This window comes from Protopterus annectens, chromosome 3.part0 (genome assembly GCF_019279795.1).
Source record: "Protopterus annectens isolate FY-2018-M chromosome 3.part0, PAN1.0, whole genome shotgun sequence".
Lineage (NCBI taxonomy): Eukaryota > Metazoa > Chordata > Ceratodontiformes > Protopteridae > Protopterus > Protopterus annectens.
In genome coordinates this window covers 1,585,065,036-1,585,091,456 of record NC_056731.1, presented here as the reverse complement: position 1 = coordinate 1,585,091,456, position 26,421 = coordinate 1,585,065,036, and the positions used below count along the sequence as shown (strand labels likewise).

General features: G+C 43.8%; 1 protein-coding gene across 1 annotated transcript in view; it reads right to left on the bottom strand.

The window, feature by feature from the left end:
• The window catches only part of PTDSS1 (phosphatidylserine synthase 1), an 811,205-nt gene that overhangs the window by 374,010 nt on the left and 410,774 nt on the right, over positions 1–26,421 (bottom strand). Inside the window, exon 5 of the mRNA XM_044065621.1 lies at positions 8,074–8,232. Within this exon, the coding sequence (XP_043921556.1) occupies positions 8,074–8,232 (159 nt within the window). The remainder of the gene's footprint in view (positions 1–8,073; positions 8,233–26,421) is intronic.

Below are 26,421 nucleotides of genomic sequence, written 5' to 3'. Positions count from 1 at the left end.
CCTCGGATGTCTATCCTTATCCTTGCGACTTTTGCCTAAAACTGGCGTCGGTGCATCCGACGACATGATATAATTAAATTTTTTACCAAAATAATGAAGGGCGAACTCCGCCCGGCGCTTAACAGTGCACTTGTTAAACCTAGCACAAAAACGGCAGGCCAAGACGTCATGGTCTGGCCCTAAGCAAAGTATACAGTAAGAGTGAAAATCCTTATGCGGTATTTGCTTCCCACAAGAAATGCAATTATTAACTTTGTCTGACATTGGTCTGAGGCAAGAAAAGTTTCCCCAACGGGGTACTTAGCTTTAAAGAAGACTTCGGCTGAAATACTGTTCGTAAATCTCAGGAGCTGGCCGACCGGCACTTGTGAACTGCTTCGGGCACCGCGCGGCAAGAAAGACAGAAGAAAATGGCGTCGGCTGCCTCTTTTATACCCCTGCCGCACTGACGTCAGGGAAGAAGCGACGACAACCAACGCCGGACATAGACTTTGGAATTCATCCGACCGAGGACCCGCCTGACGGCAGGATAACCCAAGTGTGATGACTGCAGCTGTATGCACGATGAACATTTTTAAAGTTCTGCTGAGACAGCAGATGTGTCTGAGGCAGGCACCACGGAGGAAGGTGTGACATATTGCGTAGGAGCGGGTACCAGTGTTGGCGAGGCCAGTCTGGAGCAATCAGAATCATTTTTGTTTTTTCCTGTCTGACTTTTAGTAATACCTTGGAGAGCAAAGGCAGAAGGGGAAAAGTAGAGACTGATAAGGTTTTTCCAGCTGAAGGATAGAGCATCCACTTTCCAAGCTTTTTTTGTGAAGGATTCTTGTGCAGAATTTGTCCAACTGATAGTTTTGGGGTGAGGCAAAAGATCTATGTCTGGGCTCCCCCATTTGCGTGTCAACATGCTGAAGATTTGTGGATCCAGTTTCCATTCATGTGGGTCCGTAAGATTTTTGCTTAGTTCGTCTGCCAGAGTATTTTGCTTTCCTGGCAGGAATTGAGCTTGTAGATGTACCTAGTAAGACAAGGCTGTGTTCCACAAGGCCATCTTTAGTCTGCAAAGGGGGTAGGAATGGGTACCCCCCCTGCTTGTTTATGTACCACATGATTGTGGTGTTGTCTGTCCTTAACAGTAGTTGTCCTGGATGAAGAAAGTCCTTGAAATTTGTCAGAGCATTCTGTACAGCTAGCATCTCTTTCTGGATGATATGCAGGTGCATTTGATTTGGGCTACATTCGCCCTGAATGCATCTCCCTGCCAGAAGCTCCCCCCAAGCATAGTCTGATGCGTCTGTAGTCAGGGTTTGGGTGGCAGGGGGTGGAATGAATGACAGTCCCTTGTTTTGGTGACAGGCCTCTGCCCACCATAGGAACTCTTGCTGCAGGCAAGGAATGATAGGAATCATTCTTTCCAGGCTGTGACAATGTTGACTCCATAAGCTTTTTAGGTACCACTGAAGTTTCCTCATATGCAGTCTTGCATATGGAATTAGAAGAATGCAGGAAGCCATGAACCCCATGGCTCGCAGAATTTGTCTTGCAGATAACTGGGGTTTTGTGGCCACTTGTTTGAAGTAAGTCATCAATTGGATTTGTTTGTCTGGCGTGAGGTAAGCCATCTGGGCAGTTGTATTCAAGCTTGCACCTAGGAATGTAATTTTTTGAGAGGGTACCAGTTGTGATTTCTTTTTGTTTATGGTGTACCCTAGGTAAGTTAGAAGCCTTTTTACAAACGCCAGATGCTGTAGAAGAGTGTCCTTGTTTTCTGCCTGAATTAGGCAGTCATCCAGATAAGGATAAATTTTAATATTTCTTTGTCTGTAAAATGCAATTACTGGTGTCAGGCATTTTGTGAAGACCCTGGGCGCAGTAGATAAGCCAAAGGGTAGTGCAGAGAACTGGTAATGCAAATAGCCTGCTTTGAAGCAGAGGTATCTTCTGCAAGATTCCCTGATTGGGATATGCAGGAAAGTCTAGAGTTACCAACCAGGCATCCTTGCCTAACATAGGCAGTAACTGTTGTAGAGTCAGCATCTTGAATTTTGGAATGTCCAGGAAAGTATTTAGAATGGATAAGTCCAGAACTGGACACCATGATTTGTCTTTTCTGGGTACAAGGAAAAGTCTTGAATAAAAACCTTGTCCTTTTTCCTTTTCTGGTACTGGTTGAATAGCCCCCATATCCATGAGGGACATAACTTGTTTCTGGGCCTCTGCCACCGATTTGGAGGTAGATCTGGCCATCCATTTGGAATTGGCAACGTGTGGAAATGAAATCTATATCCCTGGGATACTATATTTAAAACCCACTTGTCCTGGATAATTAGATGCCAATTTTGTGCATGAAGTGCTAGTTTTCCCCCCAAAGGGGCTGCCAAAAGATAAGTGCTTGGAAATGGCAGAGGAAAGTCATTGAGACTATTTACCATAGGGGGGGAGGTGCCTCGCTACTTCCAGATTTGGAGGTGAAGGCTCCCCATTGTTTTGTTCTGTAAGTTCCTTGTGACTGAAACCTGGAGCCTTTGGAGTGTCTGGGTTTGACCTGAGTGGCTCTGGTGGGTGCTGGAAAGGACCAATTCTTAGTAGGCCAGTGCCTACTGAACCTGGGTGGCTGCACTTGTAGGAAATCTTTTACAGTTTGCATAGATTTAGCTTTGTCTTCCATCTTTTTCAAAACCTCTTCTCCCTTATTACCAAATAGGCTGTCATGTTATAAAGGAGCATCCAACAACTTTGCTTTAACATGATCAGGCAGATTTTGCTCCTTGAGCCAAGCATGCCTTCTTATCACAGATCCAGTTACAGCGGCCCTGCAAGAGACCTCCAAGGAATCAAAACCACTTTGCAAAGTATGTTTTCCAACTTGTTCAGCTAAATGCAATAAATCCTGTAACTCTATTTTCCATACAGTCAGACATCAACATCATTTTCTGTTTAAGTAAGCCCATGAACATCATTTTCTGTTTAAGTAAGCCCATGACATGCTGCTGATATTTAAACATATGAAATTGACAGCTTAAACCCCTGATTGCCAGGCTTGCAGACGTGTAAACCTTCTTACCCCATCTATCCAGCACCATGGAGTCTCTAAAAATCCTGACTCTCCCAATGAAAATGTTCCCTTAAGGTATGCAAAGTTTCTCCAAAAGAAAAATCCTCAGGAGGAGGAAAAGAAGGGATGGATTCTTCTGCATCAGAGTCCTCATAAGGTGGAATAGATAATTCCTGATCAGAAGAGGAATCAGAAGAAATGGAAACCTGATCTGAAGATTCATAATCAGTGTCTTGCCTAGGCCTCTTAGCAGGAGGGGGTTGGGAACCCCTGATCAAGGTAATTAAATCCTCAGCCATTTTGATCACTTGTTTTTAGGCATAGGGGTCTAAGCACGTGGCCCATGCGTTGGATTTTAGACATGGAAGTTGGTTTTGGTCTTGTTTTTGAGGATGGCGTCGGTTTAATACACAAATCTTTAGGCCTGAAAACACCCTCAGAAGCCGGTGCCTGCTCAGCGGCGCTGGACCCATCTAAGGGAGAGACATCTGCAGGTTCAATACTTGAAGTGTCTCATAGCATACCGGACTCCAAATGGGTCTCAGTAGAGGCATGCGAATCAAAAGTAGCGGGTATCAGGGGCTACAAAAGTGCCTCACCGAGTACCGGCGACTGGCTTAGGAGAAGCTTCATCGTCGGTTTTGGACCTCAACGGTCTGTCTCTGTCTTTTTCTTTGCATTTTTTTGTGAATTCCGGTAATCTGATTGCTAACCGACGACATTTCTGGATAGTTAAATCTTGTGCCAAAATATTTAGATGCAAAAATATACCGACGCTTAATAGTGCGTTGGTTAAATTTAGCACAAAACTGACAGCAAAGCACGTTGTGGTCAGGGTCTAGGCAAGGAATACAGTACAAATGAAAATCCTTATAAGGTATTTGCTTCCCACAAGTAATACAATTATTAACTTTTACTGACATCGGTAAGGAGCAAGAAAAAGTTTCCCCAATGGGGTACTTGGCTTTAGGTTAAAGACTTCGGTTCTGAAACTCGAAAACAAAAATTTCAGGAGTCGGCTGACCAGCACTTGCGAACTGCTTTTGCTTCGGGCACAGTGCGGCAAGAAAGACTGATGAAAATGGTGTCAGCTGCATGTTTTATACCCCTGACGACCTGACGTCATGGAAGAAGGGACAGCAACCAAGACTTTGTTATTCAGGCCGACTGAGGGCAACCTGCCAGCAGATTACCCAAATGCAATGACTGCAACAGTGAAACACGAAGAACATCTTAAGACACACACAATTCAGTAAAGAACTATATATCTTGTAAAGTTCCTCCTTTCCCTGATGCACCTTTAGCCACCCTCTAGCCACCCACCAGCCTCAAACTTACTTAGTACATTACATCAGTGGTCTTCAACCTTTTTTGCACCATGGACCGGTTTCATGTAAGAAAATTTTCCATGATTGGCTATCGAGCGCACACGATAAGTAAAGAACAATGCTCTCCAGAGTGTGTGCTAATGTGTAATTTTGCAAGCCCAGGGGTGTTATGAGGCCAGACGCCACAGGCGGAGGGCCTCTACACCACTGGAAGGTCATTAATTGCACTTTAGCACACAACCTGGAGAGCATTATTGTGCGAATGGGCTCTCAAACTACTTTGTTGTACTGATTTGAGTACTATTATATTTTTATATAGATATATATATTTGATGAAAACTAATTCCTCTGCCTAATGTTTCAAACTTGCTCTAGTATATGTTAATGGTGTTGGAGGAAGCATTTTACATCCAAAATACAACACTTAAAAAATATGCAGGCATTTACTTTATGTTTTGGTCCCTTACTCAGTGTTTTGGTTTGTTGCCAGTCACTGGCGACTGAAGTTACTAAATAATGGCATACATCTGCTTTCTTCAGAAAATTCATACTAACACAAATTCTTTTATGTAAGCAAGTTTGTAATTTTATAAGAGCAGCAATTACAATTTGTTCCTACTGTTGAGCCTTTGTTCCTTCTTTATTTTAGGATTTATCCAGATTTCTTCAGCAGAAAGGTCCAGAGATATACAAACTTCCTTACTGTTGCTCTCACTCACTCTCTCATGCAGACCTCGGTTTCAAAAATGTATGCCAACACAAATCCTAATAATGAAGTAAAATATGTTCCTATTTTGAGCCTTTGTCCACAGTTTATTTTAGGTTTCTCAAGATATCTTGAGCTAAAAGTCAACAGAGCAAACCTTTCAACTGTCCAGATTTTTGTTTCATATGTTTGCTCCCATCCTCAAAAATTGTGCAGTTTTCTGGCAAATGATTGGGGATTGAAGTCATTAAATAATGACAGGCATTTGAGCTTCAGACCTCATATCATTCAGATAATGCATGCTAATGGAAATACTGTTCTAGCAACTTTCTAAGTTTGTAAGAGTAACATTTAAAATCTGTCCTTATTTTTGGTTGTTTGCCCCCATTACTTGTGGCTCTGTTCAGACTTCTTGTTCAGAAAGGTTGAGCGGTATAACTGATTGATGCTGCTGCTGCCAGGGATTGCTATCACGCTTCACTCTTCTCTCTCTCATACTCACAAACACAGACACACAGTCTCTTCTGCTTTTGTGCATGCATTCACACACATACACATGCAGACAGAAACAGTCTCTTCTTTCTTGCATGCATTCAATCACACATGCAGACAGAAACACAGTCTTCTGCTTTTGTGCATGCATTCACTCACACATGCAGACAGAAACACACCTTTTTTTTTGTTTCATTTATGTTTATTTTACACTTGCTAAGGAGCAAAAGCGCTGCTTAGTGAGTGTAAAATAATGGCTCAATCGATCTCACTGTTCACTCTCTCTCAAACACACATACACAGTCTATTCTGCTTTCACACACACACACACACACACACACACACACACACACACACACACACACACACACACATTCTGCTTTCATGCATGCATTCATTCACACACGCAGACAGAAACAAACACGATCATACATATACATACACACACACTTTTTTCTGAACAATCAGGCGCCAAACAAACATTTTTTATTCTTTGTGCGGTCTGATAACAAATGATCCATGGCCCAGTGGTTGGGGACTGCTGCATTACATCACTTGCCACAATACCCTCTCATTCTATTTCAAAACTATCAACATAAAACTAAAAAACACAGATAGTCATAGCTTCAAATTCCTCCTACAGGAATACTTTACTCAACAATGGCTATGCTCCTGTAATACTCCTGGCTAGTTTCTCATGCAATCAATCAAATGTTTCTTTTCACTATCTTCTCCTTGTCTTACTTATACCAAAAGAAAATACCACAATGGTTTATTTTAGTTACATATATAATGAGTTTCATATTACTGCCTGTGATAAAGCTTAGGAAATGTAATGTTTTCTGTTTACATTCTCTTTTTGTAAATTGCGATTGTAGGCAACTGTTAAACTTTTTATATATTCTTTATATATCTTTGTAAAATGTTTGTAATCTTTTTTGTACTATTGTTATGGAGCTTTTCTCCCAGGGTCTTTGCTGAAAATGGGCTACTTGCCCATCTGGACACTATCCAGTTAACAAATGTAAAATAAAACAATAAAGACTGTTGAGGAAAACCTTGATAAACTATAACTACAACCTAGAATTTCATCTACTTCACTACAGATTTCTAAGTCATGTCAGTAAGATATTCTGCAGACCACTATTATACACGTTCAGCCTTACAAAAACTACCTAAAATGGCTTTAGGCACACATTAATAAACTCATTATATTCCAGTACAATTAACGATTACAGACCTACCACTGATTTCTGTTTCCTACCAAAACTCCTTAAAAAACAACCTGTGAGCAAATGATCCAAAACATTTATAAATACTAAATCCTTTATTTTATTTTTATTTGACATTTGTTTACCGGGAAAGTCCAACTGGGCTATAAAGAACCCATTTTCAGTGGAGGCCCAGAGAGAAAAGCTCCATAAGACAATTTGTATATGAACAAAATTAGACAAATTGATTTGAGTCTTAGTATAGACATGAGCATTCCCTTAATAGCAACTAAAAGATTCAACATAACAGTAGCATAATTAAAACAAATGGTTCTAAACATAGTACTGGTTACAGTGCATTTTTCATTTTAAAGTCGCTGCCCTTCCTACAGCTAACAATAAGCTGCCTTCCACTCTTCTCCTCATTCACGGGGTCTACTGTTCCTGCTTTAGCCTTTTTTTTTTCCAAAATATCTCTGTTTTCTGAACTACTTTAATGCATTAAAATAACTCTTGGTGCTTCTTATAAACTTTTAATATGTTTATATATGTTTCTCCACAAAAATGGCCAACAATGGGGCCTGAGATATTAATGTGATCTTATTTTAGTGCTTTCTTAGTTCCTTTCCAGAAAACATTTCAAGTCCCCTTTCTATTGGTCATGCTAGATCTAACTGATGTTCTTTTCCTAGTCTAAGATACACTGGCAATATTGCAAATTGTGGGGATCTTACACACCTTCTGTAGTCACAGTACTTGCATTTTACTTCTGAATAACCACCAGATACACAATGTTACATTTAACATGTACAAAATACAATTCTTTAGCATTAAGGAATGAATTCACCTAAACAAAAAAACAAAAACAGGATCACTCTGCAACCTTCTGGCTAAGATCAAGTGTGTGTGCCTAATAAAATATTGTAGGTAAGCAGTACACAGTTTTTCTAGCGTTGTCACCTAACAGTTAGACGTTGCCCGTTCGATTCTCAGTTAGAGCGTCTTCTGTGTGGCGACATGCGTGACTGGGCGTTCCTTCGTTGAAGGTTGTGCATTAGGCCTGGCAAGCCAGTACGCAAAAATCTACTGCCAATTATTAGCGGACCGGAGTTCCGCTGTGGCGACCCCTAACCGGGAAAAAGCCGAAAGACACAAACAAACAAACCGTCTTTCTATACCCTATGAAAGCTGTTAAGTAAACAAACTTTCCTTTGATATATGTAACTGTCTTTGGTAAATTAAAAAGGTCTTTAATCAGTACAATAACTACATATGTCCTACCTCAGTCAATTCCCATGTGATGCTGATTGTCCAGCAAAGACCGTAGCTGCGGATTAACAAGGCCTTCATGGCCCAGCCCCAGAAATGTCCAAAAGCAAAGATGTCCAAGTGGCTGAGAATCCTCTCCCATGTGATGACATGACAGTTAATAGCATACTCCTAAACAGAAAATAATGATTTTTGTTAGGAAGCCAGTTCTGCAACTCTAAGCCTTTTCCATAATTACTACCATCAAACAAAATATGTAGCCTAACAATCTCACAAGCTCAAAATGACATCTGTTAGCAAAATGCAACTTCATCGGAACCCTTGTAAGCAGCATGTAACCACTATTGACAGGTCGTTAATGTAATTATAAATACACTTGGCTGTTTTCATACATACCATTGAATCTGAAACATAATCTGTATACAGTTCTACTTATAAACCAAGGCAACTTAAGGGTCACCTGATAGCTAAGCAAAGTCATTATATAAATCTTTACAAGCAAACAGTATACTAGCAAAATGGCAAAACATCTTGGACAGTGAAGAGGTGTCACAGTGTAGTAAGTGCCAGAAGAATGGCATAAGATTTTCCAGTGCAACAGGAATAATGTTTTCCAGTGCAATGCTCCCTAAAACGGTTGAAGGACTACTACTCAAAATAATGCCTGCCAACTTTTTTTTTCAGACTCCTTTATTGAATTATCACTTGTGACATAGGCAAATTTACATTCATTTAAAAGTATTGACATTATAATTAACACAGATATTATACTTCACATATATTGCTATATATCATATAAACTAAGCAACATTACAATTCCTGCCCGCTATATAATCACATAAACTAAGCAACATTACATAAATTATTCAATTCCTGCCCTTTTTAACAAGAAACATCTTTATTAAACCATCACTTACTACACAGGCGATCATATATTTACATAAATGAAAACAAACCACACCAACGCAATCCTAGTTGCAAGCATTTTACATCACAAACCAAAATGACACACTCCCAGTTGCAAACATTATACATCACTTATAATCTACTTAATCTTTTTTAGCCAAACATTACACAGTTAATTTAAATTCTGCCACCTTTTAAACATCATTCCTCCCTTGTATGTACTGTTCCCACAATTCTTTCTCATTTTTTTAAGTAGTTTGCTCCTACCCTTTTCTAAAGATTTCAATTCCCATTTTATCTCTGTTACTATATTCACTACTTCTAGTACAGTTGGTTTAGATTTTGATTTTCTAGTAATTTCTTTGTTGGCAGCCACCATTATTAGACACAGCAAGGCCTTACCATGCCTAGGCAATTCCGATTCTTTATCATAGTTCAGAACAATCATCTCCCTTGTCAGACCAATCTGCCCACCCAGCACCTCTGACAGCGCATCCCACAGGGAATCCTTAAAGTCTGTCAGCTCACTGCACTCCCAGAAAATACGTTTCCAATTACCTCTACCTTCCCTTCACACCTCCAACATCTGCTGTCTGCTTGAGGAAAAATTCTCTGCAGCCTACTTGGGGTACAGAGGCAAAATTCCTAAAACGTCTAGATTTTGTTGCATATTTGGGAGACAAACATACAGTGGACATAAAGAGTGTACATACCCCCCCTGTTAAAATGCCAGGTTTTTGTGATATCAAAAAAATAAGACCACTATAAATCATTTCAAATTTTTTCCTGCCTTCAATGTGACCTCTAACCTGTGCAATTCAATTGAAAAACAAATCTATTAGGGGAAAAATATAAAAAAATAAAAAATGCACAATAAGCTGGTTGCATAAGTGTGCACACCCTTAAATTAATACTTTGTTGAAGTACCTTTTGATTTAATTACAGCATTCAGTCTTCTTGGGTACACACCTGCAAATAAAGTTCAGCTGTCCTAGTAGGATTTTCCTGACATTTACTCAGTTGCCTGAAACAGCAAAAGCCATGGTTCGCAGAGAGCTTACAAAGCATCAAAGGGATCTCATTGTTGAAAGGTATCAGTCAGGAGAAGGGTACAAAATAATTTCCACAGCATTGGATATACCATGGAACACAGTGAAGACAGTCATCAAAAAGTGGAGAAAATATGGGACAACAGTGACGTTGCAAAGAACTGGACATCCCTCCAAAATTGATGAAAAGGCAAGACAAAAACTGGTCAAGGAGGCTGCCAAGAGACGTCCAGCAACACTGAAGGAGCTTGCAGGAATTTCTGGCAAGTACTGGTTGTGTACTGCATGTGACAACAATCATCCATATTCTCTATATGTCTGGGCTATGGGGTAGGGTTTGCAAGATAGAAGCCTTTTCTTACACAGAAAAACATCCAGGCCCAGCTAAAATTTGCAAAACAATACAATACATCAAGTCTCCCAAAAGCATGTGGGAAAATGTGTTATGGTCTGATGAGACCAGGATTGAACTTTTTGGCCACAATTCCAAAAGGTACGTTTGGCGCAAAAACAACACTTCCCATCACCAAAAGAACACCATCCTCACGGTGAAGCATGGTGGTGGCCATATCATGCTTTGGGGTTGCTTTTCTTCAGCTGGAACTGGGCTTTAGTCAAGGTGGAGGGCATTAAGAACAGTTCCAAATACTAGTCACTTTTGGCCCAAAACGTTAAGGCATTTTCTATAAAGCTGCAGATGAAGAGGAATTTCACTTTTCAACATGGCAATGACCCCAAGCATACACCCAAATCAAGAAAAAAAGAAGTTATGTACTTACTATAACGTTCAATGTTTGTAGTCCATCTCGCCCTTCATTCTTACACTTGGGATTGGAGATGAACCTCGGCTTCGACTTGGCCATACTATAACTCAAAAACTTCTGGCTGGCTCGTGGCTATGAGGTATCCCATAATGCACCACTAACGTATCCCAGATCTTGTTTGCTGCAAGAAGTAAATATACAGAGACAAAGAACAAACCATGTAGAAAGGACTCAACATAACGATAAGGTAGTAGTCACACTACCCCCAGGTCCTCAAGGAGGGGGCAGGAGGAAAGGTTTGTAAGAATGAAGGGCGAGATGGACTACAAACATAGAACGTTATGGTAAGTACATATCTTCTTTATGTTTTGTAGTCCTATCTCGCCTTCATTCTTACTCTTGGGACAGCATCCCTAGCACCTTTATCTTGGGTGGCTCACTGGAAAATGCTCCTGAGAACTGTGGAACCAAAAGAAGACCTGTTCCTGGAAGCCATGTCCAATTTGTAGTGAGTAATGAATGTATGAGGTAAAGCCCATGTTGCTGCTGAACAGATGTTATCTATAGGAATTCTTGCTTGAAAGGCTACCAAGGTAGAGACAGATTGTACAGTTGTGTACACTTACCATAAACGTAGATGTTCGAGTGTATTCACTGTTGCAGTCCTAACTAATGGGTTATCCGGCTCCCAGTAGCCCTTGGTCGGCTAGAATACCAAAGGTAAGTAAAAATGCCGTCGGCTGCCGTCGGTTGTAAAGGACGTCAGGGCGTCCGATACAAATGAGGCAGCCGACGTCACTTCCTCAGTCTTTCTTGCCATAACAGTCAGGAGCTCCCAGAATATAAGGCTTAGACCAAAAACAATTTTGGCAAATAATATCAAAAATAGCCTGTACCTCAGGAAAAGAGAATAGGAGAGGACCAAAAAGGGGGGAAGGAGGGAGGGAAACCAGGACTGCAACAGTGAATATACTTGAACATCTACATTTATGGTAAGTGTACACAACTGTACTATGTTCATCGTGTTTCACTGTTGCAGTCCTAACTAATGTGCTCCAGCTCTGGAAAACAGAGGCAAATTATAATGTTTTATGAAAGTGTGAACAGAAGACCATGTGGGAGCCTCCAAAATGTCTTTAGTAGGGACACCCCTTTAGAAAGGCTGCAGAAGTGGAAGCTGCTCTAGTGGAATGGATCCTAACCCCTTGAGGAGGAGCCTTGCCATGAAAGGAATAACAAAAGATAATGCAATGTACAATTCATTTAGAAATTGTTAGCTTAGAAATAGCCTTGCCCTGGGCTCCAGGGACAAAACTGACCAATAACTGTGCTGTTTTCCGAAGGTCTTTAATCTTGTCCAGGTAAAACCTGTGCTATCTGTGCACACCAAGAGAATGTAGGATCTTTTCACCTCTATTTCGAGGATTAGAAAAGAAGGTAGGAAGGTGTATGGACTGATTAAGAGTCAGGCTAGAAACCACCTTAGGCAAAAAGGAAGGGTTGGTTCTCAGAGACCCTACCTGCATGGAAAATAAGAAAGGGCTCCACAGCCATCAAGGCTTGCAACTCCGAAACCCTCCTTGTTGAAGTAATAGCCAAGAGAGACACTTTTAAATCTGCAGTGGCAGCTGGCTCAAAAGGAGGAAGAGTGAGTTTCTCTAGAACAAAATTAAGATCCCAGGGTGGAGTAGGTGCCCTTCTGGGAGGTTTTAAGTTGCAAGCACCTCTGAGAAACATGTCCATCAAGGGATGAGAGAAAATGGGTTGCTCAAAAGAACAATGAGCAGAAATGGCTGAAGCATGGATCTTGATAGAAGAAAAAGAAAGACCACTCTGAAGGAAGTCAGACAAGTATTCCAGGATGAGAAGAAGATCCCCCTTTAGCCTGCATCCAAAGACAGAATCTTTCCCATTTGCCAGCATAAGACTTCCTAGTGCTAGGCCTCCCTCAGCACGTCAACTACCTGCAGGGAAAGGGAAGAAGAAAAGGATGGAGTCATACAATGAGCCATGCTGCCAAATGGAGAGATTGAAGATGAGGATGTAGAATGTTTCCTCCTTCCTGAACTCAAAGATCAGGCTTCAGAGGAAGACGCCAAGGAAGAAATTGGGAGAGACTGCGAAGTAGTGGATACCAATGCTGTCTGGGCCAGTCTGGAGATATGAGAATAGTCCTTGGTCGTTCGTCCCTGATCATCAATAACACTCTGGGAAGAAGAGGAAGAGGAGGGAAGGTATAAACTGACAGCAGCATCCAAGGGAAGGACAGAGCATCTACTCTCCATGCTCTGTTGTGATGCTGTCTAGTGCAAAAAAGAGGTAGAAGATGGTTGTCTGGGGAGGAGAAAAGATCCACCTGAAGTGTGCCCCAACGTTGAATGATGCTGTAAAAGACTGCTCTGTTCAGCTGCCACTCGTGAGGATCCAAGGTTAGCCTGCTCAACTGGTCTGCCAAAACACTGAGCCTTCCCCGAAATAACTGAGCAAGGAGATGCAGGCCCCGGGATGCTGCTATGGACCAAAGAGTCATGCTCTGCCTGCATAGGGGGTAAGAATGAGTCCCTCCCTGCTTGGTGATGTACCACATGACTGTGGCATTGTCTGTTCTGACAAGCAGGGTTGCTGGGGAAAGAAGATGACTGAAAGCTAGTAGTGCCTGCTGACCTGCTACCAAGTCCTTTAGATTTATGTGCAGGTGCATCTGCTGGGCATTCCAACTTCCCTGTATGCATCTGCCATCCAGGTGAGCTCCCCAGGCGTAGTCTGATGCGTCTGTAAGAACTTGAGCGGCAGGAGGTGGGCGAAAAGGCATGCCTTTGTTTTGTAGATAGGCTGCTGCCCACCATAGAAACTCTGTCTGCAGACATGGAAGCAGAGGAATCATCATATCCAGGTCGTGTGTGTTGACACCAAATGTTCTTGAGGTACCATTGCAATTTCCTCATATTTAGTCTTGCATATGGAATCATGAGAATGCAAGAGGCCATGTATCCCAGAGCTTGCAGGGAGCTGGGACAGGCTTGCCAAGTCCTTGAAATAAACTGAAAGTTGTCTGCTTCTCCTGAGTGAGATATCTGGGCGGCTGTGTTCAGACTCACTCCCAGGAATGTTATCTCTTTGGATGGTACCATTTTTGATTTTTCCTCGTTAAGAGTGTAACCCAGGGAAGAGAGAAGAGTCTTTACGAATTCTAGATCCTTTAACAGCTGTTTCTGAGAATGTGCTTGAATCAGACAGTCGTCCAAGTATGGATAAATCTGAATTTTCTTCTGCCTGCAAAAAGCAATGACTGGAGCACGGCACTTTGTGAAAACTCTGGGAGCAGTAGATAAGCCAAAGGGCAGTGCAGAGAATTGATAATGTTGCTTACCCACCCTGAAACGAAGTTACTACCTGCAACTTTCCCTGACAGGGATGTGCAGATAAGTCTCTTTGAGATCTAAGGTTACAAGCCAGGAATCCTTTGCTAACATTGGCAGCAACTGATGCAGCGTGAGCATTTTGAACTTTGGAATTACTAGAAAAGAGTTCAGACTGGACAGATCTAGAATAGGATGCCAGATGCCTTCTTTTTTTGGAACTAGGAAAAGTCTGGAACAAAAGCCCTGGCCTACCTGCAGAGCAGGAACCGGTTCTATTGCTCCCAGATGAGACAGAAATCAAATTTGTTTTTCTACTTCTGCCCTTTGGTTTGGAGGAGTGTCTGGGAATCCTTTGGGAACTGGAAAGGTGTGGAAATAAAACTTATGCCCTAGGGACACCATTCTGAGCACACATTTGTCGTCCGTGATAGTGGCCCAGACATCTGCAAAAAGGGCCAACCTTCCCCCTAAAGGACTCGCCAGGCAAGCAAGAACAGGCAGAAGTTGGATAAAGTCATTGAGAGTGCTTTGATTGAGATGCAGGCTTGGAACTTCCTGCCTTGGAAGTGGAAGCCTGCCAACGCTTAGACTTTTGAGAGGTAACCCGTTGCCCCCTACAGGATTTGTAACCTCTAGTCCTAGAACAGTTCTGTCTGCTGTTATCAGGAAAGGTCCAATTCTTGGAAGGGTAATTCCTGCTAAAGCGAGGAGGTTGAACTTGCAGAAAATCCTTAACAGTGTGCATGGACTTGGCCTAATCCTTCATCTTCTTAAGCAATTCCTCTGCTTTGCTGCCAAAAAGACTGTCCTTATGCAAAGGTACATCCAAAAGCTTAGCTTTGACAAGTTCTAGTGGTTGTTCTCTGAGACAAGCGTGCCTTCTAATAACAGATCCAGTAGCTGTAGCCCTGTAGGAGGCTTCAAGGATGTCAAAACTACAATGTAAGGAATGTTTATTGGCAAGATTGGCAGAATTTAGTAAATCCTGCATGTCCTTACTCTCCGCCAAAAGAGGCACACTTGCTATCCTAGACTTAATAGCCTCCAAGGTGTGCTGCTGGTACTTAAGCATATGAAAAAGACAATTAGTAGCTTGAATAGCAAGAGTGGCAGAGGTATAAACCTTTTTACCCCCACCTACCCAGGTTCCTAGATTCCCTGTCAGAGGGAACAGGATTTCTGGTTAACAGTGGCCTTAACACCTTTACGGCCTTCAGAAATAACCTCTGGATCTACTAACGGGGTCCTGAAAAGAAACAAATGAGAATCAGGGACTCTACAGTACCTATCAGGTTTCCTGGGAGCAGGAGGAACAGAATTTGGAGTAAAAGAATTCTCCAGAAAAACATCATCAACCACTTCCAACACTGGGGGAATAGCCAGAGGCTTATGCTGAGGTAAATCCAGAAACTCCCTAATCCGCTTCTTAGATTGGGGATAATCCTGACTTTCCCATTTAAAATGTTCCCTGAGGGTATTTAAAGTATCACCAAAAGAGAAATCCTCTGGGGGAAAAGCAGAAGGGATGGACTCCTCTGCATCTGAATCCTCAAAAGCAGAAAAAACCTGAGACACCATCTTCATCAGCAGAAATGCTGGAATAATCAGAATCTGAAAGGGATAAAGCCACAGGAGAAACATCCCTACTCCTTTTAGAAGGTGGAGGCTGAGAACCCCCTAATAAGAGTCAAATGGTCATTAGCCATTTTAACCATTTGGGACTGAGGGGAAGAAACTGGAGTCTGCTTCTTCACAGGCTTACGAAATGAAGATTTACCTGCAAGCCTGAAGGACTCGGGAGGCCTGGCAAACACTGAAGTCGCAGTAGAAGTGGAAGGAATAAGCCTGCCGTCCAAACGAAGAATGGAGGCCTAGGACACTGGAATCAGCTTAGTGGCTCTGGCTCCAGCTGAAGAGGCGACAGGCAAAAGGTCGGGAGACAAAACAGAGGCCAAAGGCCTAAGGGACTCTGAAATAGTCTCAATCGCGGCCTACGGTAGTAATTTCCCAGACTGCAGGGGCTGCAAAGGCGCCTCACTGACTACCCTCTTACCATCATCTGAGGACTTGACTTTCTGGTGCCTGCTGCAGTCCTTATCCTTACATTTCTTGGGGATATCCGAAGCCGCCCGACGACAGATAGTACGTGGATTAAAGGAGGCACAGAGATCACAATTAGGAATGTCGTGGTCAAGGCCTAAACAAATAATACAATAAGAATGAAAATCTCTCTGAGGAATCTGCTTTCCACAGGTAAGGCAATTATTAACTTTTTCTGACATTCGTTAAGGCAAGAAAAGAGGATCCCCAACGGGGTTCTTAGCTGTAGTAGACTTCAACTTTGTAGTCAGAACCAAAAAAAGGTAGACTGCCAACCGGCACTTGTGCATGAAATGCTTCTGCTTCGGGCTCCGCAGAAAGGAAGACTGAGGAAGTGACGTCAGCTGCCTCCTTTGTATCAGACGCCCTGACATCCTTTACAACCGATGGTAGCTGACGTCATTTTTACTTACCTTTGGTATTCTGGCCAACTGGGGGCTACCGGGAGCCAAATAACGCATTAGTTAGGACTGCAACAGTGAAACACGATGAACATCTGGTAGAGTGAGCTTTCACTTTGAAGGAAAGATCTTTACCACTGGATGTATAGACAAAGGAAATGCAGCTGGAAATCCAGTGAGACAATGTGGTTTTAGAAACTGGAAGGCCCTTCCTTGCATCTGAAAAGGAAATAAACAATTGATCTGACCTTTTGAAATTCTTAGTTCTGTCAAGATAAAAATGCAATTGTCTATGAACGTCAAGTTGGTGCAATCTGTACTCTGCCATGTTAGGAAAATTAGGGAAGAAAACAGGTAATTCAATGGACTGATTAATATTGGCCTGGGAAGAAACCTTAGGAATAAAAGAAGGGTTTGTCCGTAAGGAGACCCTATCTCTGTGAAACACCAAATAAAGGGCCTTAATGGAAAGGGCTTGCAGTTCAGAGACCCTCCTTGCAGATTGTAATGGCCACTAAAAATTTAGTTTTCCATGAGAAGAACTTGAGGTCACAAGTTGCTGAAGGTTCGAAAGGACCTGGTAAGTTTATGGAGTACAAAATTCAAATCCCAGGGTGCCACCAGATCCATGACTGGAGGTCGTAATAAGGTGGCCCCTTTAAGGAAAGCTCTACACAGTCTATGCGCCATACGGTTAGGGTCATTAACCAAGTGAAAGGTAGAAATGGTTGCCAGTTGAACTTTAATAGTGGCAGCTGCTGAGCATTGATGGAACAACTGAGTAAGGAACTCCAAAATGGCAGAAATGTGAGCTGTATAAGGATCGAGGTTTCTCTCACGAGCCCAAAAGGAGAAACGTTTCCATTTACTGGTATAAGTCTTTCTGGTAGAAGGTTTGGGAGAAGATGTCAGAGTATGTATAACATCAGGGGAAAGGTCATGAAGCTTGACTAGGGATGGAACTGAAGCAGCCAAACTGTCAAACTGAGGGTGTGGAGAGAGGGATGGAACACTCCTGACATGTGTGTCAGCAAATCTGGCACTGGGTCCAGAGTCCACGGTTCATCCATTAGATGAGGTCTGAGGAAGGGGAACCACATCTGTCGAGACCAGTAAGGAGCAATTAGGATAATTTTGCTTCCCAAGGATATTGCTTTCTGAATTACCTTCGATATCAGGGGGGATGGTGGGAATACATAGAGAAGTCCCAAGGGCCAATCGTGAATGAGTGCATCTCTGGGTGCCTCCCCTTCTGGGGGAATTAGGGTGAAGTAGCTGCTGCATTTGGCATTTAGAGAGGTGGCAAATAGATCGCAGTAAGGCTGACCCCATTTGCGAAAAATCTGTTCCGCAATGAGTGTGTTCAGAGACCACTCGTGAGGCATCAGAATAGCCCTGCTGAGCCTGTCGGCTATCACGTTGATTTTCCATGGAATATGGGTTGCGACCAGAAAACGTTGGGAAGACACTGCCCACACCCACACTGAAAGGGCCTCTTTCCAAAGGGGATAAGATTTGGTCCCTCCTTGTTTATGTGCCACACCACCGACATATTGTCCGAGTGGACTGCGATCGTCCCTAAAAGGAGAAAGCTGTGAATGCTTGCAATGCCAGAAGCACTGCTCTCATCTCCAAGACAGTGATATGCAAATGAGCCTAGTGTTCCTGCCACGTGCCTTGGACTGTTCTCCCTAAATAATGCCCCCTCCACCCAATCTGGGAGGCATCCGTGGTCACGGTGGCAACAGGGGGGACAGAACAAATGGTCTGCCTGTGGTCATATGGCTGGACTGTGTCCACCAGCGAAGATCCTGTTTGCACGATTCTGTTATCAGGATGGGGTGAGAAAGAGGTAAATGCTGCAGTGACCATTGGGCAAAATATAATCACTGCAGAACCCTCATGAGCAGTCTGGCTAATGGGACTAATGTTATTGTAGTAAACTTGAGCACCGTATTTGCTTTTGCTTTCTTTACAGGAAGTAAGCTCAAAATTTGTTCCCTAAGGTTCTGAATTCTCTCTACAGGAAGGTAAGCCCTCACTGAGATGGTATTTATCTGGGCGCCAATAAAATTCACAAGCTGAGAGGGCGATAACGCAGATTTTTGCCAGTTTACTGTAATCCCCAACTGCAAGCAAGCTGGAATGGTAGCGCCCCCTGGTCTGTAACAGTAAATGCCTGGTGGTGGCAGTCAGGAGCCAGTCGTCCAGGTACGGAAATACTTTGAATCGAAGACGTCTCAAGTGAGCCGTTACCACTGCCATCCATTTGAACAACCTGGGGGCTGTGGTGAGACCAAAGGGCATGGCGCGAAACTGGTAATGACTGGCCCCCAGCCGGAAGCGTAAGTGACTCCATTTTGATATGGTAGTACGCATCTTGGAGATCTATGGAGCACATCCAAACGTCTTTCCCTAACAACGGGAGTATTGACTGCAAGAATGACCATTTGGAACTTGGACTTGTGTACAGATTCGTTCAGTTTGCTGAGATCCAAGCTGGGTCTCAAGTCTCCTGTTCTTTTTGGCACTAAAAAGAATCTGAAGTAAGTCCCTAATCTTACTTGGTCTACGGGGATGGGTTGGATGACTCTCTTTTCGAGCAACTTTTGGATTTCTACAGTTGCTGAATCCCTGCGATTGTGTGGAAAATCTGGGATTCGTCTGATCCGAGGAGGGGGAAAAGAGAAGGGAATATGGTAACCTCTGGTAATTATCCTTAATAGCCATTTGTCTTGAGTAATATTGTGCCAGGCTTCTGAGTATAAGGATATACGACCCCCAACTGGTTCCAAAGATGTGCAGTTGGGCCTCCTTTCAGGAGCGCCGATAGGGACGACCACGAAAAGAATCACGGTCACCCTGGTTCTGCAGGCCTTCTCTGCCTCTAGGGCAGCGTCTACTGTTATTTCCTCCTCTTCTGCCCCTGGAAAAGGACTCACCTTGTGCATCCTGGAAAAACTTCTGCGACTTCTTGAACCACATTTTACTGCCCTTCTGCCCTTTGGGATAGGGTCTAGAAGGAATGGAAAAACGGACTCCCACGACAGACAGGGTTTTCCCTTCCTGTTCGCACCTGGTGAGTGTGTCCTTTACCTTGGTTCCAAACAATGAGGATCCATCAAAGGGAGCGTTGGTAAATGTAGACTTAAAGGCCTTTGCAAAGTTACACACGCGCATCTAGGAGTGTCTTCTAAAAGAAACTCCTGAACCCACTGCCCTACTCGCTCCATCAGCTGCGTAAGATATCAGCCTCATGGAGGAGTTTACAATAGAATTTAAGGTAGACATCTGTGCATTAACCTTCTCAGACACCGCTTCAGATACATTACCTTGCAGAGTCTCTCTCAGTTCTCTTAGATGATCTCTCTGGAGCCTTGTGAAATGAAACAGGTAGTTCAGCGATCTAAGTGTAAAAGCCGCTGAAAAAAAGATACACTTCCCGCACCTATCCATCGTTCGACACTCCTTGTTTGGTGGATGGACAGTGGAGGAAGTTTCAGCAAGTTCCTTTTTGGTGGCTGCTGCCACCACCATGGCATCTACCGTTACGCCCTTAGTAAGAAAGTCTTTGTCCTGAGTTGCTGAAAAAAATTTATTAGGTCTTCTAGGAACCGGTTCCGCAGAATCAGGAGATTCCCACACCTTTCAACTCACTAGATCCAGTAGCTCGTCAAAAGGTGGAGACATCCAAGAGGCAGAGGATTGAGACCCAAAAGCCTTCAGGAATACTGACTCTTCATTAGAAGGGGATGTGAGCCAGCCGCCTCTCTGTTTCAGGATCTCACGGATATCTGTGAAGGAGATATCATCAGAGGACAACTTGGGGGACCCTTCTGACTCCTCGAGGTCAGTGTCTGATGTAATGGACTCATCGGGGGAGTCAACATCTTTCCTCTTACAAGTTTTCTTCCGAGGGGGCTCCTCAGAAGGAGATTATAGGGAGACCTCGGAAGACTGGGGACCACTCATGGAGGTTTCCTGAGGCTGCGAGTCTGCTGTGTTGGGAGAGAGGGATCTGAAACTGAAGTCGGCGCTTTAGGGGGAAGAGTGTCGGTACCTCTGGTTGGAACTGAAGACCTGGACAGAACACTCCTCATCACCTCGAAGGCCGATCCTCCCAGCTCCAAGGATGCCCCCTGCTCCAAAAGTGCAGAGGCAATCCTCGGCGCCAAGGAGATGAGCTCCAAGGCAGATGTGGGGGGGTCTAAACTCACCCGAGCCGAAGCACCGAGAGGTAGGCTTGGAACCGAAGAAGTTTGGGTCCAAGCATCCCCCTTGGGCCGACCGGACAAGTAAGGACCCTAGACCCCACAGATGGCACCGAAGGGGTTGGAGCGAATATTGGAACTGAGAGACCAGCTGAGGTAGCCAGAACCGACCTTTCCACAACCCGAGGGACTGACATCTCTGGCTCCAAAGCACCAGAGTGGCTCAGAGGAGGAACTCTGACAGGGTGTATGGGCACATTAGGCTCCAAAGCTGACTGAGACTGAGCCGAAAGTAAATTTGCCAACGCCGAAGTCTGTAGTAGTCTGCGCACCACTCTCTCAATGTCCTCATCAGAAAGGCTCCTAGTGGACCTGGAGGATAGAGTGGGGGACTTAGATTGCTGAAAGACAGGCAACCCAAGAGTCGGAGGGACCAGTCGGAGTTCAGCTGACCAGCTCCGAGACACAGGCTCAGTTATCGGCTCCAAAACTCCTGGAGCCGAAACTGATGGATCCACAATAGAAACCTCTATCGGCACCGAGACCAGTGGAGCTGATGAGGATGTAGTCAGTTTGGCAATTTTGTCTGGTGGCTCCAACGACAGAGAATGAGTGGGAGACCACCTTTTTGTAGACTTGGCTTTGTCTTTCTTGGAGGATGGAGACTTAGAGCTGGAGGACAAAGAAGCCAACTCATCCTCAAAAGAATGCTTTAACAGGCCTTTCAAGGTAAGTTTGTTCTTTCTCTTTTGAAGAACACTAGGACTAAAGGCATAACAAAATAAGCAAGACTCTTGGAGGTGAATAGCACCCAAGCAGTACACACAAAGATTGTGCCCATACATCAAAGACATTTTCTGGGCACATTTAGTACATTTTTTAAAGCCCGAAGGCTTGTGATTCTTAGTATCCTTAGACATCAGTACGAATGAACAAGGACTACCTCCACTAATGGTTAGTCCTGAGGTGATAGCAGAGACCGACAGAGGACTAGGTCCTCTAACTTAAACAGGTCTAGCACTAGGTGAAAGAGGAAAAAAGTACAGTTTTGTACCTACCATAAATGTAGATGTCCGATAGGTATGCATCTGCAGTCCTCACATATGGGTTGTCCTGCCTCAGGCAGCCCTTCGGTCGGCCGGATTCCAAAGTCTGGGTCGGCCGGCTGATGTCGCCCTTTCCCCGACGTCAGAGCGCCTGGGGTATAAAAGTATCAGCCAACGCCATCTTCCTCAGTTTTTCTTGCCCCAGATGCCAGGTGCCCTCTAAGGAAGGCTAAATTTGGAGAAATGCAAATAATTCCAAACATGCACAGTAATATAAAACAAATACACCATAATAGATAACCCCAAGCTAGCTATAAGCAGGATAAGTACCCAAGAAATACCACAGAGGGGAAGGAGGGAGGGTAAACCTGACTGCAGATGCATACCTATTGGACATCTACATTTATGGTAGGTACAAAACTGTACTATGTCCTTCAAGGATGCATCTGCAGTCCTCACATATGGGTAGAATACCATAGCCAAACTGGGGGTGAAAAGATCTAAGAAAATGATGGTGTAGCTAAAATGCCCTGCAGGACTGCCGTAGCAAAGCCTGCTCTGGATCTGGAATATAAGGGCAAATTGTAATGCTTGGAAAATGTATGCACGGAGCTCCATGTAGCAGCTTCTAAAATGTCCTTGGTAGCCACCCCTCTTAAAAAGGCTGTGGAGGTGGCTGTGGCCCTGGTGGAATGAGGTCTGATGTTAGCTGGCACAGTCTTTCCATGATAAGAGTAGCAGAATCGAATGCAATTCCCTATCCATTTTGAAATTGTCTGTTTGGAAATTGCTTTTCCTTGAATACCTGCAGCATATGCTACCAACAGCTGGTCAGTTTTTCTGTAAGTCTTAGTTCTGTCCAAGTAGTAGCGCAACTGTCTGTGAATGTCCAGGGTATGCAGAAGTTTCTCCCCCTTGTTTTGTGGCTTTGGAAAGAAGGTAGGCAGGTGAATAGCTTGGTTCAAAGAGACCCTGGATACCACCTTTGGCATGAATGAAGGATTGGTTCTCAAAGAGACTCTGTCCTGATGAAAAATAAGAAATGGTTGTACTGCCATGAGTGCCTGCAATTCAGATACTCTTATTGCTGAGGTTATGGCCAGAAGGAAGGCAGTCTTCCAAGACAGGAACTGTAGCTCTGAAGATGCTGCTGGTTCAAAGGGAGGTAGAGTCAACTTTTCCAACATGAAGTTAAGGTCCCATGTAGGCACTGGTGGTTTTCTTGGAGGATTGATGTTTTTAATTCCTCTTAGAAACTGCCTTAGGAGAGGATGAGAGAAGACAGGTGGATCAGTATTGTATTCTGCTGAAATTGCTGAAGCATGAATTTTTATGGAAGAGTAAGAAAGGCCATTGTGGAGCATTTCTGCCAAGTATTCCAGGATATGTGCCATGCTCATCACTGTCGCATCTAGGCCCTTTGCGGTGCTCCAAGTGTGGAATCTTTTCCCTTTTGCTGAATATGGCTTTCTCGTGGAAGGTCTGCGAGCTTCCATGATGATATCCTTCACTCTCTTTGATAGCTTTTCCTGGTGAGGAGTCAAGGTATTCTCCAGGCTGTCAGCTGCAGGGTTTTCAGGCTGTAGTGCAGTGTTTTGTAATTGTGCTGTGTCAGAAGAAGTGACCATTGTGGTAGAGGCCACTGTTTCGTGTGTGACATGCTCCATAACAGTGGGTACCAGTGCTGCCTTGGCCAGTCCGGGGCTATTAGAATCACTTTTGGCTGCTCTGTCCTGATTTTCAGTAAGACCTTGGTCATTAGTGGAAGAGGTGGAAATGCATACACTGTTAGAGTATTCCAGCTGAAAGAGAGGGCGTCCACTTTCCATGCTTGTGGGTGGTATGTCCTTGAGCAGAATTTCTTCAGCTGATGATTGAGGTGGGAGGCAAAAAGATCTATGTCCGGCCTCCCCCATGATTGCGTTATCTGAAGGAAGATGCTGGGTGCAGCATCCATTCGTGTGGATCCATGGTGTTTCTGCTTAGGCTGTCCGCCAGTATATTGTCTTTTCCTGGCACAAACTGGGATTGCAGCTCTATATTGAGTTTTAGGGAAAGTTCCCAAAGATTCATTGCTAGCCTGCAAAGAGGGTAGGAATGGGTACCTCCTTGCTTGTTTATGTACCACATGACTGTGGTATTGTCTGTCCTTATTAGCAGGTGGCCCTGATGTAGAAAGTGCTTGAAGGCCTCAATTGCATGCATCACTGCCAGCATTTCCTTTTGGTTTATGTGCATGCACAATTCTTTCTGAGACCATAGTCCTTGGATGCATCTGTCCTCCATATGTGCTCCCCATCCATGGTCTGAAGTGTCCGAGGTAATGGTTTGGCTGGTTACTGGTTTGCTGAAAGGCAGACCCCTGTTTGACTGGCTTGCTTGGGCCCACCACAGAAATTCCTTTTGAAGGCATGGAATGAGTGTTATCAAAGCTTCTAGGCTGTGGTTGTGCTGAGACCATAAACTCCTTAGGTACCATTGCAGTTTTCTCATATGCAGCCTTGCTTGTGGAATCAGAAGAATGCATGATGCCATGTAACCCAGGGCCTGCAGGATTTTCCTTGCAGTCATCTGAGTTTGTTTTGTCAGATTTTTGAAGTAATCCGGTAGTTGTCTTTGTTTTTCTTCTGTGAGAAAAGCCATTTGGGTGGTTGTATCTAGTTCCGCACCCAGAAAGGTTATTCTTTGGGATGGCACAAGTCTTGATTTGTGAATGCTGACTGTGTATCCCAAGGCCTGCAGTAGGCGGATGGCATAATTCAAATGTTTTACTAAAGTTTGTTGGCTGTCCGCTTGTATAAGGCAGTCGTCCAGATACGGGTATATTTGAATCCCCTGAAGTCTGCAGTGTGCAATTACTGATGCCAGGCATTTCGTGAATACTCTGGGCGCAGTAGATAAGCCAAAGGGCAATGCTGAGAATTGATAATGCTCTGAACCTGCAAGAAATCTGAGGTGTCTTCTGCAACTCTGTCTGATAGGGACATGCAGGTATGCCTCCTTGAGGTTTAGAGTCACCAGCCAAGACCCCTTGCCCAGCATGGGAAGGAGTTGCTGTAAGGTCAGCATTTTGAATTTTGGCACAATGAGATAAGTGTTCAGTGCGGACAAGTCGAGAATAGGCCTCCATTGCTTTTCTTTTCTTGGGACAAGTAATAGTCTGGAATAAAATCCTTGGTCTTGTTCTGCGAGAGGAACCTTTTCTATAGCTTTCATTTTCAACAGGTTGGCAATTTGTTCTAAAGCCTCTGCCCTTTGATTTGGTGGCGGATTTGGCATTCCTTTTCTTTCTGGTAATGTATGGAAATGGAACCTGTATCCTTTGTCTATTATTTGCAGTGTCCATTTGTCCCTTGTAATACTGTGCCAATTTCTTGAGAATAAAGATAGCTTTCCGCCCAAAGGTGCTTCTAATTGAGCCCTGGTCGGCGGGGTCAAGGTGAAGTCATTGAGTCTGTCCTTGTGCAGCAGTTGTTGGTCCTGCACTACCTCTCTGGTTAGGAGGCTGCCACTGACTTCCTCTGTAGGAGCCTCTAGCTTGCCCTCTACCTCTGGCACGCCTGTTCTTGCCTCTTTGAAATCTCTCTTCTGGAAAGGACCAATTCTTAGAAGGCCAATTTCTGCTGAATCTTGCTGGTTGGACCTGGAGGAAATCTTTGACTGTTTGTACAGATTTAGCCTTTTCCTCAAATTTCTTTAAGACTTCCTGAGCAGTGGAGCCAAATAACTTTTGCTTTTCCAGTGGAGCATCCAGAAGCTTAGCCTTAACATGATCTGGCAGAGATTGTTCCTTCAGCCAAGCATGTCTACGTATGACTGCACCTGTCATTGCTGACCTACATGAAGCTTCCAATGCATCACAACCACACTGCAAAAAAATGGTTGCTAACCTGCTGTGAGTTATGTACCATATCCTGAAGTGACTTACGATCTAGGGGTTCAGGTGAAGACAGTTTTTTCTGCAATTCATCCAACAAATACTCTTGGTACTGTATCTTATGAAAGTGACAGTTTAAAGCCCTCATAGACAGAGTGGAAGAAGTATACACTTTTTTACCCCATCTCTCTAAAGCCCTGGACTCCCTTTCAGAGGGGAGTGGATTTTTAGTAGTGGCAGCTGCAACCCCTTTAGGACCCTGGGAAATAGTTTCTGGGTCAGCAGAGTGGGCCTTGTAAAGGAAATGATGCGAGTCTGGGACCCTGTAGTACCTATCGGGTTTAACAGGAGCCGGAGGAAGGGTGTCAGGGGTAATGCTAGACTCCGAATACACATCATCAATGACACTTAAAACAGGAGGAATATCCAAGGGTCTATGCTGAGGTAAATGAAGAAAAGTCATTAATCTCTTCCTGGAATCGGAGATTTCCTGGCCCTGCCATTGGAAATGCTCTCTCATGGAGTGAAGGGTCTCCCCAAAGGACAGCTCTTCAGGAGGGGAGGCAGAGGGAATAGATTCCTCTGCATCAGAATCCTCGTAGGCCGTAAAGGCCTCCTCCTGGTAGTCCGATAGAGCAGAGCTA